General features: G+C 37.8%; 1 protein-coding gene across 1 annotated transcript; it reads left to right on the top strand.

The window, feature by feature from the left end:
• Window positions 1-7,090: 7,090 nt before the first annotated feature.
• On the top strand, window positions 7,091-11,980 carry LOC103132162 (dermatan-sulfate epimerase-like). Its single transcript, XM_016667185.1, has 3 exons — window positions 7,091-8,191; window positions 11,692-11,899; window positions 11,971-11,980. The coding sequence occupies exons 1-3, from the start codon at window positions 7,999-8,001 to the stop codon at window positions 11,978-11,980; spliced, it is 411 nt and encodes a 136-aa protein (XP_016522671.1). The 5' UTR covers window positions 7,091-7,998.
• The last annotated feature ends 713 nt before the right edge of the window (window positions 11,981-12,693 follow it).

The raw sequence follows: 12,693 nt of genomic DNA on the forward strand, positions 1-12,693 counted from the left end.
CCAGATAGCAGGAACTTGAGTTTAATTGATCTATAATTTCTTCTAAGATTTTATAATTGGGCTGCACAGTGCCACAATTGGTAGAGCTGTTGCCTTGCAGCAAGAAGGTTCTGGGTTTGATTCCTGACCTGGGGTCTTTCTGCATGGAGTTTGCATGTTCTCCCTGTGCATGCGTGGGTTCTCTCTGGGTACTCCAGCTTCCTCCCACAGTCCACAAACATGACAGTTAGGTTAATTGGTCTCTCTAAATTCTCCCTAGGTGTGAGTGTGTGTGCATGGTTGTGTGTCCTGTCTGTCTCTGTGTTGCCCTGCGACAGACTGGCGACCTGTCCAGGGTGACCCTGCCTCTTGCCTGGAATGTTAGCTGGAGAGGCACCAGCACCCCTCCTGACCCCACTAGGGATAAGGGTGTACAGAAAATGGACAGATGGATGGTTTTATAATTGAAATTGGGTCATTTTGCCTGAATTTGTTATGTTTGGGTATAGCATTGGTACTGGATTTAGTGTTGTTGTGCAGATTAAGCTTCTGATTTTTTCACATTTCCCTTCAAAAAAGCTAGCAAATTGGTTGCAGGGTGCATTAGTTTAAAATTCAGGTGGTAATGTCACTGGTAGGTTTGTGAGCCTGTCAACTGTTGCAAATAAAGCTCGAGCATTGTTGATGATTTTGTTTATGATATCTGCAAAGAATGTTTCCCTTGCATGTTTTAGTGTTGAGTGATAGTTACATAAGTCTATCTTTGTAGATTTCATAATAAACGTGAAGTTGAGTTTTACGCCATTTATGTTTGGCCGTATGGCAGAGTTGTCTAGCAGATCTAAATGTTTGTGCATTTTTCTATGGAGACTTGATCCTACCAGACATAACCTTCAATTTAATGCGGGCAATAGAATCAATAATATCTGACATTTTAGAATGAAAGCTATATACCAACTCATCTATATCATTACAACTTAAAAAGATCAAGGACTAGTTGAACATGTTGACCTAAATATGTAGCAATTTTTGGTAACACTTTATTTGAAGGGGTGTGAGTAAGACTGTCATGACACTGTCATAAACATGAATAAGTCTTCATGAATATTTATGACTTGTCATAAGGTGTCATTCGGTAAATCATGACACTTAATACAAAGTTGACATTATTCAAAATGTCTTCATTATGATAACTTGACGTTAATGAAGAATCGTACGTCACAAATATGTCGTAATAGTAGTCATAATGATTTGTTATTGCACTATCAAAAGCTTTAACAAAACAGCGTTTAATATTCCCACTACCTGATATAAAGCGAAACAAGTAGGACCAAAAATAAAGATTTCATTAAGCTTTATTACACTGTCAAATGATTTAATAAGACTCAAAAACAATTTATTTTACCTCAAGTAAAGTGAAACAAGTAGCAACAATTATAAATATGTAATTTAGTATTACAGTGTCAAATGCAATGCTAACAGAGTTATTGATATTAAGTCTTACCTCAAATGAAGTGAAACACACTGGACTACTTATAACTACCATCATAACTGTAGAACAAACCCTTTGTACATTGGAATAAAACAAAAGATAACTNCAGCACTGTGGTTCTCCCATATTCCGTATTTATATGGATGTCATTTAACACTTTTACAAAGGTACATCCGTACTGTGATGAGACCAGAAACCAGACTGGAAGGAGTCAAAGTGGTTGGTTATAGTTAGGAAGCTATTTAACTGTTAAAACATCTTTTTCAGTAATTTTGCTGATGAATAGGAGGTTGGAGATCGGCCTGTAATTCTGATTTGTCCAGATTTTTCATTTTTATCAGTGGTTTGATAACTGCTGTTTTTAAAGCCTGGAGGAAAATATCTGATGAAGAGGATGAGTTTACTATTTGAATCAGATCAGAGGGAATGACAGGCAAAACTTTCTAAAATAAAGGTGTGGTTAGGACATCCAGATAGCAGGAACTTGAGTTTAATTGATCTATAATTTCTTCTAAGATTTTATAATTGGGCTGCACAGTGCCACAATTGGTAGAGCTGTTGCCTTGCAGCAAGAAGGTTCTGGGTTTGAATCCTGACCTGGGGTCTTTCTGCGTGGAGTTTGCATGTTCTCCCTGTGCATGCGTGGGTTCTCTCTGGGTACTCCAGCTTCCTCCCACAGTCCACAAACATGACAGTTAGGTCATGTTTGGTCTCTCTAAATTCTCCCTAGGTGTGAGTGTGTGTGCATGGTTGTGTGTCCTGTCTGTCTCTGTGTTGCCCTGCGACAGACTGGCGACCTGTCCAGGGTGACCCCGCCTCTTGCCTGGAATGTTAGCTGGAGAGGCACCAGCACCCCTCCTGACCCCACTAGGGACAAGAAAATGGACAGATGGATGGTTTTATAATTGAAATTGGGTCATTTTGCCTGAATTTGTTATGTTGTTAGCATTGGTACTGGATTTAGTGTTGGTGTGCAGATTAAGCTTCTGATTTTTTCACATTTCCCTTCAAAAAAGCTAGCAAATTGGTTGCAGGGTGCATTAGTTTAAAATGTCACTGGTAGGTTTGTGAGCCTGTCAACAAAAACATCAACAATTCTCGAGCTTTATTTGCGTTTATGATATCTGCAAATAATGTTTCCCTTGCATGTTAGTGTTGAGTGATAGCTACATAGTCTATCTTTGTAGATTTCATAATAAACGTGAAGTTGAGTTTTACGCCATTTATGTTTGGCCGTACGGCAGAGTTGTCTAGCAGATCTAAATGTTTGTGCATTTTTCTATGGAGACTTGATCCTACCAGACATAACCTTCAATTTAATGCGGGCAATAGAATCAATAATATCTGATATTTTAGAATGAAAGCTATATACCAACTCATCTATATCATTACAACTTAAAAAGATCAAGGACTAGTTGAACATGTTGACCTAAATATGTAGCAATTTTTGGTAACACTTTATTTGAAGGGGTGTGAGTAAGACTGTCATGACACCGTCATAAACATGAATAAGTCTTCATGAATATTTGACTGTTGTCATAAAGCGTCATTTGGTAAATCATGACACTTTTAATACAAAGTTGACATTATTCAAAATGTCTTCGTTATGACAACTTGACATTAACGAAGAAATCATACGTCATAAATATGTCGTAATAGTAGTCATAATGATTTGTTATTACACTATCAAAAGCTTTAACAAAACAGCGTTTAATATTCCCACTACCTGATATAAAGCAAAACAAGTAGGACCAAAAATAAAGATTTCATTAAGCTGTATTACACTGTCAAATGATTTAATAAGAGTCAAAAACAATTTATTTTACCTCAAGTAAAGTGAAACAAGTAGCAACAATTATAAAGATGTCATTTAGTATTAGAGTGTCAAATGCAATGCTAACAGAATCAATGATATTAAGTCTTACCTCAAGTGAAGTGAAATACACTGGACTACTTATAACTACCATCATAACTGTAGAACAAACCCTTTGTACATTGGAATAAAACAAAAGATAACTTGTTCTAAGATAACAGAGGGTTTAACATCTAGTCAGCATATTGTTACTCTGAAATACTGATTGAAAAACTAAAACAGAATTACTTATTCTGTAACCTAAGAAAAATTTGTTTGGCAGAAGTTCAGACAGACTGCCACTGTTGTTATTCAGATTGCATCATTTAATGTATAGTTTTAGGAACGAGTGTATCTTTTCACTTAACGAGCATTTTAAATTATTTCCAACTAGATACTCTGGCTTATGGTTGTTAGCAAGAAGTTTATTAATAAATAAATAGATTTAACACCAGTTTTTAGTTGTCTAAAACATAACTTATTAACTCAGTTGGTGAATGTTGATTCCTGCTCCCCCTTCTGCACTTACCTGGCCGTCCCACCCCACTTCACCTGGAGAAAATGGCAACACAAAAATGACTTGCCTAATTTTCTTGGGGAATATTTCATCTGCTTCTTTCTCTGGTGGCTGGTCCTCATTATCATCCTGCACTCCTGCCTCTCACTGGTGGAGATGGTGTATTGCACTACTTAACACGTGTTTAGAAATGGGATCCAACCGACTCCACACACGTAAAACTTGTATCATTTGCCACAGTTCTCTACATTTGCCTCAGTCCTCGCACGCACAAGGGTTAAAACAGCCTTAAATAATGTTTCAAATGCTAAGTTCATAAGTGCTTTGTAGACCTTGCTGTAAAACTTTAGGATCGATTAAATTAAGAAAATTAAGACTAAACAACATGGCAGAGCTTTATAATATTACTACTTAAAGCTAATTAAAGTTTAATCGGTAATACTTTTATAACAAATTTATGTCAGATCATAATTTCTTGGTTAATGACAAGTTGTCATAATGAAGACATTTCGAATAATGTCAACTTTGTGTTAAAAGTGTCATTATTTACCGAATGACGCTTTATGACAACAGTCATAAATATTCATGAAGACTTATTGATGTTTATGACAGGTGTTATGTCATGTTTATGACAGTGTCATGACAGTCTTATTCAACCCCCTTCAAATAAAGTGTTACCCATTTCTCTGATAGTTTGGTCGTTTTCCAGAGCAGAAATTTCGCCGCCCGCTCCATCCGTGTCATCTTGTCTTCATTATTTCCCAATCTCTCCTCCATATGAGTTACATTCTGTTCCAGGGACGTTGTCCTGACCATGATTTCCCCAATGCTCGTTTCAAGTCTAGTCAGTGCTCTCTTGTTGTCTGATACCGCTTCTGCGTGTTCTTTTCGCAGCCCTCGTAGCTCGAGAAGAATGGCCGAGTCACGGTCCTCGTTCGGCGGATCTGAGTATTCCGCTTCATGGCTCTGTACTTTCGCCATTCCGGTACTCTTTTCTTTTGCGCCTTACTCTTCTGTATTCTTTTCTTTCTTAACCATATTTTCCATGGATGTTCTATATTACTTTAAGAGAGAGTTTTCTTTATGTTCTACCGTTTTCACCTTTTACGCTAGTTTTAATCGTGTTCCGCAGAGCAGTCTTTTCTCCTGCCTTCTACAACATGGCGCCACCCGGAAGTCCTTTGTTTATATTTTTAATAGTGTAATTCTGTAAAGACAATATGTCTGGTGGTCTAGCTCTGATTTACATATCTTGCTAAATTGCGGGTTTGAATATTGCAATACTTTCCTATAACAAAATAGACCTGCAGAAAGAAATTACTAATAATAAAATATCTTACATATGCATAGTTGTATGCTCTATATAGAGATTTTCCTTAGCTTTGATTGTATATCTCACAATTTTGTAATTTATCATTGTTTATTAAACTCTGAAAGCTGTGTGGCTTTGTTCATATTCTGTACTAGAATGTGGTTAGATGTGCCCCCTTTTTTGAGCACCTGTCATATAAAAGTTAATACCTATAAACTTCAGACTTGGTTGAAAAAATTAAAACTCACAAGTAGTACAACCAATTATAACTCACAGATTAGTTTCTTTGGCTATGGTTCAATGAAAAACTAGATCAAATTACAGCTCTTGGGTTTCTGTTTAAAGTCATGAACTGTTTGTGGCCCCCTCTGGATGTTGGGAAATATTTCCCACAGATCTTGTCCAGGAAAAGGTTTACATTTTTACTTTGGAGTTTATCTATAGGTTGATTCAATAAGATATGAAAGTTGAGAAAGAGCCTGAAGGTTAAAACAAATGTGATTATTAGACTGGAAATTTATGAAAGACTAACTTAATTTTGGAACAGACTCTAAAGGTAGTTAAAATTGCACAGTTACAGCTGGCAGAAAAATGTAATATGAGTAGCATGCAGTGGAGAGAGAATGCCCCAGCCAGGGACCTAATCCTAGCAGCCCTTCTGCACCCCCCTCCCCTCCCACCCCACACTAAATATCTCTGAAACCCAGAAAAAAAAAACAGTCAACAGTTTAGCTCTGTTTCACCCTCAAAGCTGAAACAGAACTGTGGTTAGGAGTAAAGGTTAGCTTAGTTGAATGCTAGTTGTTTAATAGTCAATACAAATCTGATCTGATTGAAGAACTGTCACTATAACTACCGTTGAAACTCAGACATCCTGTTGTAATGTGTTCTAGGTTACCTTCAGGAAGCCTACCTGTGGACAAAGCAAGTTCTGTCCATCATGGAGAAGTCTATGGTCCTTCTGCAGGAAGTGACAGATGGTTCACTTTATGAGGGTGTGGCCTATGGGACCTACACCACCCGTTCCCTATTCCAGTACATGTTTCTGGTTCAGCGCCATTTTGCCATCGGCCACTTCAGCCATCCTTGGCTACTGAAGCACTTTGCCTTCCTCTACAGGACCATCCTACCAGGTAACTGGGTGAAAATCTTAAATAATTTTAGAATTTAATTTGTAACAATACGCCCTGAGAAAAGTTTTCATGCTTCTAAAATGTCAGTGAAGATTTCATGTAATAGACCAACAAAACGTAGGGTATAGTTATATATATATATTTTTGGTAACAGAAATATGTGGATGTTATCTCTTTCAGTGCTGTAACAACTCATTTGTGGCATTTCTCCACCAGCATTCACATGCAAACATTGACATTTTGCTCAATCCTCTTTACAAAACAGTTCAATGTGATTGGTTGGAGAAGGTCTCTTGCCAAAGATTCTGAATTGGATTTATGTCTGGACTTTGNATGGCCGAGTCACGGTCCTCGTTCGGCGGATCTGAGTATTCCGCTTCATGGCTCTGTACTTTCGCCATTCCGGTACTCTTTTCTTTTGCGCCTTACTCTTCTGTATTCTTTTCTTTCTTAACCATATTTTCCATGGATGTTCTATATTACTTTAAGAGAGAGTTTTCTTTATGTTCTACCGTTTTTACCTTTTACGCTAGTTTCAATCGTGTTCCGCAGAGCAGTCTTTTCTCCTGCCTTCTACAACATGGCGCCACCCGGAAGTCCTTTGTTTATATTTTTAATAGTGTAATTCTGTAAAGACAATATGTCTGGTGGTCTAGCTCTGATTTACATATCTTGCTAAATTGCGGGTTTGAATATTGCAATACTTTCCTATAACAAAATAGACCTGCAGAAAGAAATTACTAATAATAAAATATCTTACATATGCATAGTTTTATGCTCTATATAGAGATTTTCCTTAGCTTTGATTGTATATCTCACAATTTTGTAATTTATCATTGTTTATTAAACTCTGAAAGCTGTGTGGCTTTGTTCATATTCTGTCCGAGAATGTGGTTAGATGTGCCCCTTTTTTTTTTGAGCACCTGCCCCTTTAGTGATCTCTGCACGGCCCTAAACAGATAAACCAATTATATAAAAGTGAATACCTATAAACTTCAGACTTGGTTGAAAAAATTAAAACTCACAAGTAGTACAACCAATTATAACTCACAGATTAGTTTCTTTGGCTATGGTTCAATGAAAAACTAGATCAAATTACAGCTCTTGGGTTTCTGTTTAAAGTCATGAACTGTTTGTGGCCCCCTCTGGATGTTGGGAAATATTTCCCACAGATCTTGTCCAGGAAAAGGTTTACATTTTTACTTTGGAGTTTATCTATAGGTTGATTCAATAAGATATGAAAGTTGAGAAAGAGCCTGAAGGTTAAAACAAATGTGATTATTAGACTGGAAATTTATGAAAGACTAACTTAATTTTGGAACAGACTCTAAAGGTAGTTAAAATTGCACAGTTACAGCTGGCAGAAAAATGTAATATGAGTAGCATGCAGTGGAGAGAGAATGCCCCAGCCAGGGACCTAATCCTAGCAGCCCTTCTGCCCCCCGCCCCCCACCCTGCACTAAATATCTCTGAAACCCAGAAAAAAAAAACAGTCAACAGTGTAGCTCTGTTTCACCCTCAAAGCTGAAACAGAACTGTGGTTAGGAGTAAAGGTTAGCTTAGTTGAATGCTAGTTGTTTAATAGTCAATACAAATCTGATCTGATTGAAGAACTGTCACTATAACTACCGTTGAAACTCAGACATCCTGTTGTAATGTGTTCTAGGTTACCTTCAGGAAGCCTACCTGTGGACAAAGCAAGTTCTGTCCATCATGGAGAAGTCTATGGTCCTTCTGCAGGAAGTGACAGATGGTTCACTTTATGAGGGTGTGGCCTATGGGACCTACACCACCCGTTCCCTATTCCAGTACATGTTTCTGGTTCAGCGCCATTTTGCCATCGGCCACTTCAGCCATCCTTGGCTACTGAAGCACTTTGCCTTCCTCTACAGGACCATCCTACCAGGTAACTGGGTGAAAATCTTAAATAATTTTAGAATTTAATTTGTAACAATACGCCCTGAGAAAAGTTTTCATGCTTCTAAAATGTCAGTGAAGATTTCATGTAATAGACCAACAAAACGTAGGGTATAGTTATATATATATATTTTTGGTAACAGAAATATGTGGATGTTATCTCTTTCAGTGCTGTAACAACTCATTTGTGGCATTTCTCCACCAGCATTCACATGCAAACATTGACATTTTGCTCAATCCTCTTTACAAAACAGTTCAATGTGATTGGTTGGAGAAGGTCTCTTCCCAAAGATTCTGAATTGGATTTATGTCTGGACTTTGGTTGAGCCATTTTAGCATATGGATATCATTTGATCTAAGCCATTTCTACAAGACTAAAACATCTAATGAGGTTGTCAGTATCACAGGAGCACCACAGGGACCTGTATTCTCACCATTCTTTTTCACTCTGCATGTGTTAGACTTTGTGTGTAAACGTTCTGTCATTTGCAGAAATTCTATGCAGTCAGTGATGGTGAGCACAAAGAGCTGGTGGACTGCTTTGTGCAAGGGTCTGTAGTCTGCTCCTGGTCTGATTCACATTTGCATTTGAACTGCACCAGAGTTCACTTAACTGAACTGAGACCTAGCTTTTTAGGTGGACATGGTTCGCTTTTTTGGTCCGGATCAGAGTTTGATTTTGCATTCACACATCCTCAAACAAACTGAACTTTCTAGGCAAACGAACTGGAGTTTGCTTAAAGTGACTAAACAAGGTATAATAGACATATGGCGTGAATGAACCCTGAAGGTGCTTTTCCACTTGCAAGTCGCACTCTTTCAGAGTAAACAAGCTTTTACTTTAATATTTATACATAAACAGTCACTTTGTGACTTTTCAAATAAAATAACCATGTTTATTAGTACAACATAAATAAGGATGTAAACAGTGACGTGTTAAATGTTGAGTAATTATGCTCAAATTTGCATAAACAATTTCTTTAAATGCAAAATCAATATTCTCAAGAGTCGCAATAGTTTTACTCAAAAGAAAAAAGTATAGTGGAGTCAAACTATTCACATAAGTACAAAAAGCCACTCAAATTATTGTGTTCATTGGAGATAAAACTGTCTAATTCACAAATGCACAGGACAAGATTCACAAAGCCTGACGCCATTAGCTTGCAGAAGTGCTCGGTAGAACAGCTTACTCACTTATATCGCTAACTTGCACAATAACATTGCTTAAAATTAATAATCATAACATGAGTATAAATAGCTAGATGTGTTAAGACATATATTTCACTTAACACTCTTTTGATGCTGGCAGAAGCCAGGCTGAGGTCTAAACTGTCTGTGCTTCGACATGGCTACAGCGCTGTTGGAATGGGTTAATGTGATTGGCTGAAACATAGGTTACCCCAAAGTGGGGATCTGATCATATGATTGGCTGAAACAAGGAAGCTATCTGATTGGTTGGTGATCATCTAATCAGATAAACAATTTATAAAAAAAAAGACATTTGTGGATGGAGATGTCAAGGAGTCTCAAAATTCACACACAAATGCAACACAACTCACAGGCCAGAAGCAGTTTGCAAATCAAGAGATGTTTGTGTTTTCATCAAAAATGCAAGTGTGGATGTTGTTGTGTACATTTGTGAATTATGAGACAGTTTTAGTTTTCCATAGTTTTCTAATATACATCTCTGCACAGCAGCAACGTCTCCATTGCGTGTTTAAACCAGCGCGAGCGTCTTACATTATGACATGTTAATGTAACCAAAGAATAGAATTTACTAAACAAATAATCTTTTCAGGGGCCTTACCAGAAAAAGAAAAAAATGAAAAGCTAGCCAACAAAAAAAAAAAAAAAATTCATGTAGAGCTTTATTGTGTGTGTGTCTGGTTCATACGAAAAATAGATGAAAAAGATCTGTCTGGGATGGCAACACCATCCCAGTCAGATGACTGGCTGGGATGACTGCTAGGTCATCCCAGGCCCAGACTCGGCATCTGTGAACGACAGATGCTGAGTCATCTGTCGTTCACAGATGACCCAGCAGTCTCACGCTCTTCCTCCACAGGCAAACGTGCACCTCATCAATGTTTCTCTTGCAGACTTTTGTTCATAATAATGCACTAGCAGGAAAACGTATTATCAGGCATAAAGAAGTCAGGCGATCTGCAGAAGGTAGGCAGAGACTGGCATTTTTAAACTCTGCAAGAGGTCTGAAATTCTCAAGCCTGGGAATGTCCCTGGCATTCCCCTAGCAACTGTAATGGGCTCCATTTTAAAACAAAGTTTATTAGTCTTTATAACTCCATAAAATAATGAGCACCTCTTGATGAAAATTAAATATTTCACTTAACATGACTAACTTTCCTATCATGACTAGGAAACAGTCATTTTAACTCACAATACCCACCAAACAGAAGTTTGGTTTCTAAACCATTACTGCATTACAGTCGACTTAGCACATAAAAATTCTTAGAAATTACATTACAAATCACCAATAATGCTCAGCTAGCAGGAAAACATTACATTATCAGGCACAAAGAAGTCAGGCGATATGGAGAAGGTAGGCAGAGTCTGGCATGTCTCAGCAACTCTGAAAATATGAAGCCCAGGAATTCCCCTAGTAACTGCAATTGAAAAACTGCAGTAAAGTGATGTACTTAGCTCTTCAAGGGACACACTACCCATGAAATAAACACAATACAGAAAAGCAAATAAAATAGAATAAACAAATAAAGTGCAGCTGGGTTACATCAACAATGGAATCTGCTACTGTCAAACTTTTGAGTCTAGTTTTCAGGGTCTGCGTTAGGTCTGTGGAGAAATAGATTTCTGGTAAAATGCGTATTTCTTCTACTTTCTCTGTTGCTTATTACATTCATACTTTGTGAGAATGTGGGTTTTTGTGTGTATTTATTAGTTAATTTAGTCCCTGTGCAAGACCTTTATTGTTTCCGGCTGTCTCTCGTTTTCCTGATAATCCCCTGTGTATTTAGCCTCACCTGTTCTTTGTTTCCCTGCTGGATCCTGGTCATTGTCTTTTTGTCATTGTTGCATCTACCTGAATTTGTGTTCAGTCCTTGTTCCTCCCCTGTTCTGGCGTTTTGTTCCTTGAGAAACTACATTAAACACATTATTTCACTTTATATCCTGGGTCTGATCGCTGTCTCAATCCTCATCCACAAACTACTTCATGACATACTTGTTTCCCAGACAAATGATTGACTCTGATTACATGCTGTAGTTATTATTACTGGTTTCAAAGAATGCTGTCAGCACCAGAAACCATGGTTTTTCTGACGTAAATGCAAAGTACAGAATAGTGTGAACAAAATCATACTTGTGACCACAGACTGTGTATTTTCTAAGGAGCCCTTTGTAGATCACTGTGTAATCTACATATTCTTTAAAGAGATTTTTAAATGGACTTTTTTTCCACTTTGCCTTTTTGTTGTGCCTGAAGTTCTGTCTCTGTTTTAATCCTCCCACCAGGATTTCAGCGGACCGTGGCCATCGCAGATTCCAACTACAACTGGTTCTACGGGCCAGAGAGCCAACTGGTCTTCTTGGATCGCTATGTGTTGCGTAATGGCAGTGGGAATTGGCTGGCAGATCTGATTAATCAAAACAGGATTACAGAAGGGCCAGGCCAGGCTGGAAAGGGCCAGCGATGGTGCACTCTGCACACAGAGTTCATTTGGTGAGCTGCTGAATTTTGTTTTAGGGTTTACTGGTAGTGTGCCTTGCATGTCTATGCTTTTCCTCTTTCAGGTACAGCTAATGCCCATGCTTTAGAAACTGAGCACTACTGTTTGGAATAAATGCCTGTATGCATTTATTCCAAATAAATGCCTGTATGCATTTATTCCAAAATGCATAAAAGCATTCCAACTAAATCATTTCCAGCTCCTCATGAGGTGTTGGTAAACAGATGGACTTAAGTGTACCATTTTGTCATCTTTGGAGAAGTGGAGTCTTTCCTTTCACCGTTAACAAATACGGTGTTCTGCAAAACTGCTGAGTGATCCCTCATGTCTTAATGTTTCTTTTCGGTAGCTGCAAGATGAAATCTAAACTATTTGATCTGGAGCTCTTGAGGCTTCATGGAAGTTTTACATTTTACTTTTAGTTTTGGCTTCTTTCCAATAGATGGACCTTTTTTAGATGTTTGTATTAGAGTATCCTCTATTGGATGAGTGTTCTCTTTTTAAAGAACACACTGTACACAATCCATAATGTGAGAGATAATCTGCAACTCATTATCCTGCTTGTCCTGAAATTATTTTGTGATTCAATGTCATTTAGCTTTGCTCCTGTCTTTAACTCTACCAACCTCTAACCGGTTCAGTTTAGAGCTTTAAATCCTTGACTGAACAGAGTCATTTCAAATAGGGATGCACAATATGTTAACATTAATGGTCGGCAGTTGTCATGTTTTAACATCAGCCTCATAAGTAAAGTTGCGCTAACATAGTTAATGTTAGCCCAACTTTA

The sequence above is a fragment of the Poecilia formosa genome, unplaced genomic scaffold (assembly GCF_000485575.1).
Source record: "Poecilia formosa unplaced genomic scaffold, Poecilia_formosa-5.1.2 Scaffold942, whole genome shotgun sequence".
NCBI lineage: Eukaryota > Metazoa > Chordata > Actinopteri > Cyprinodontiformes > Poeciliidae > Poecilia > Poecilia formosa.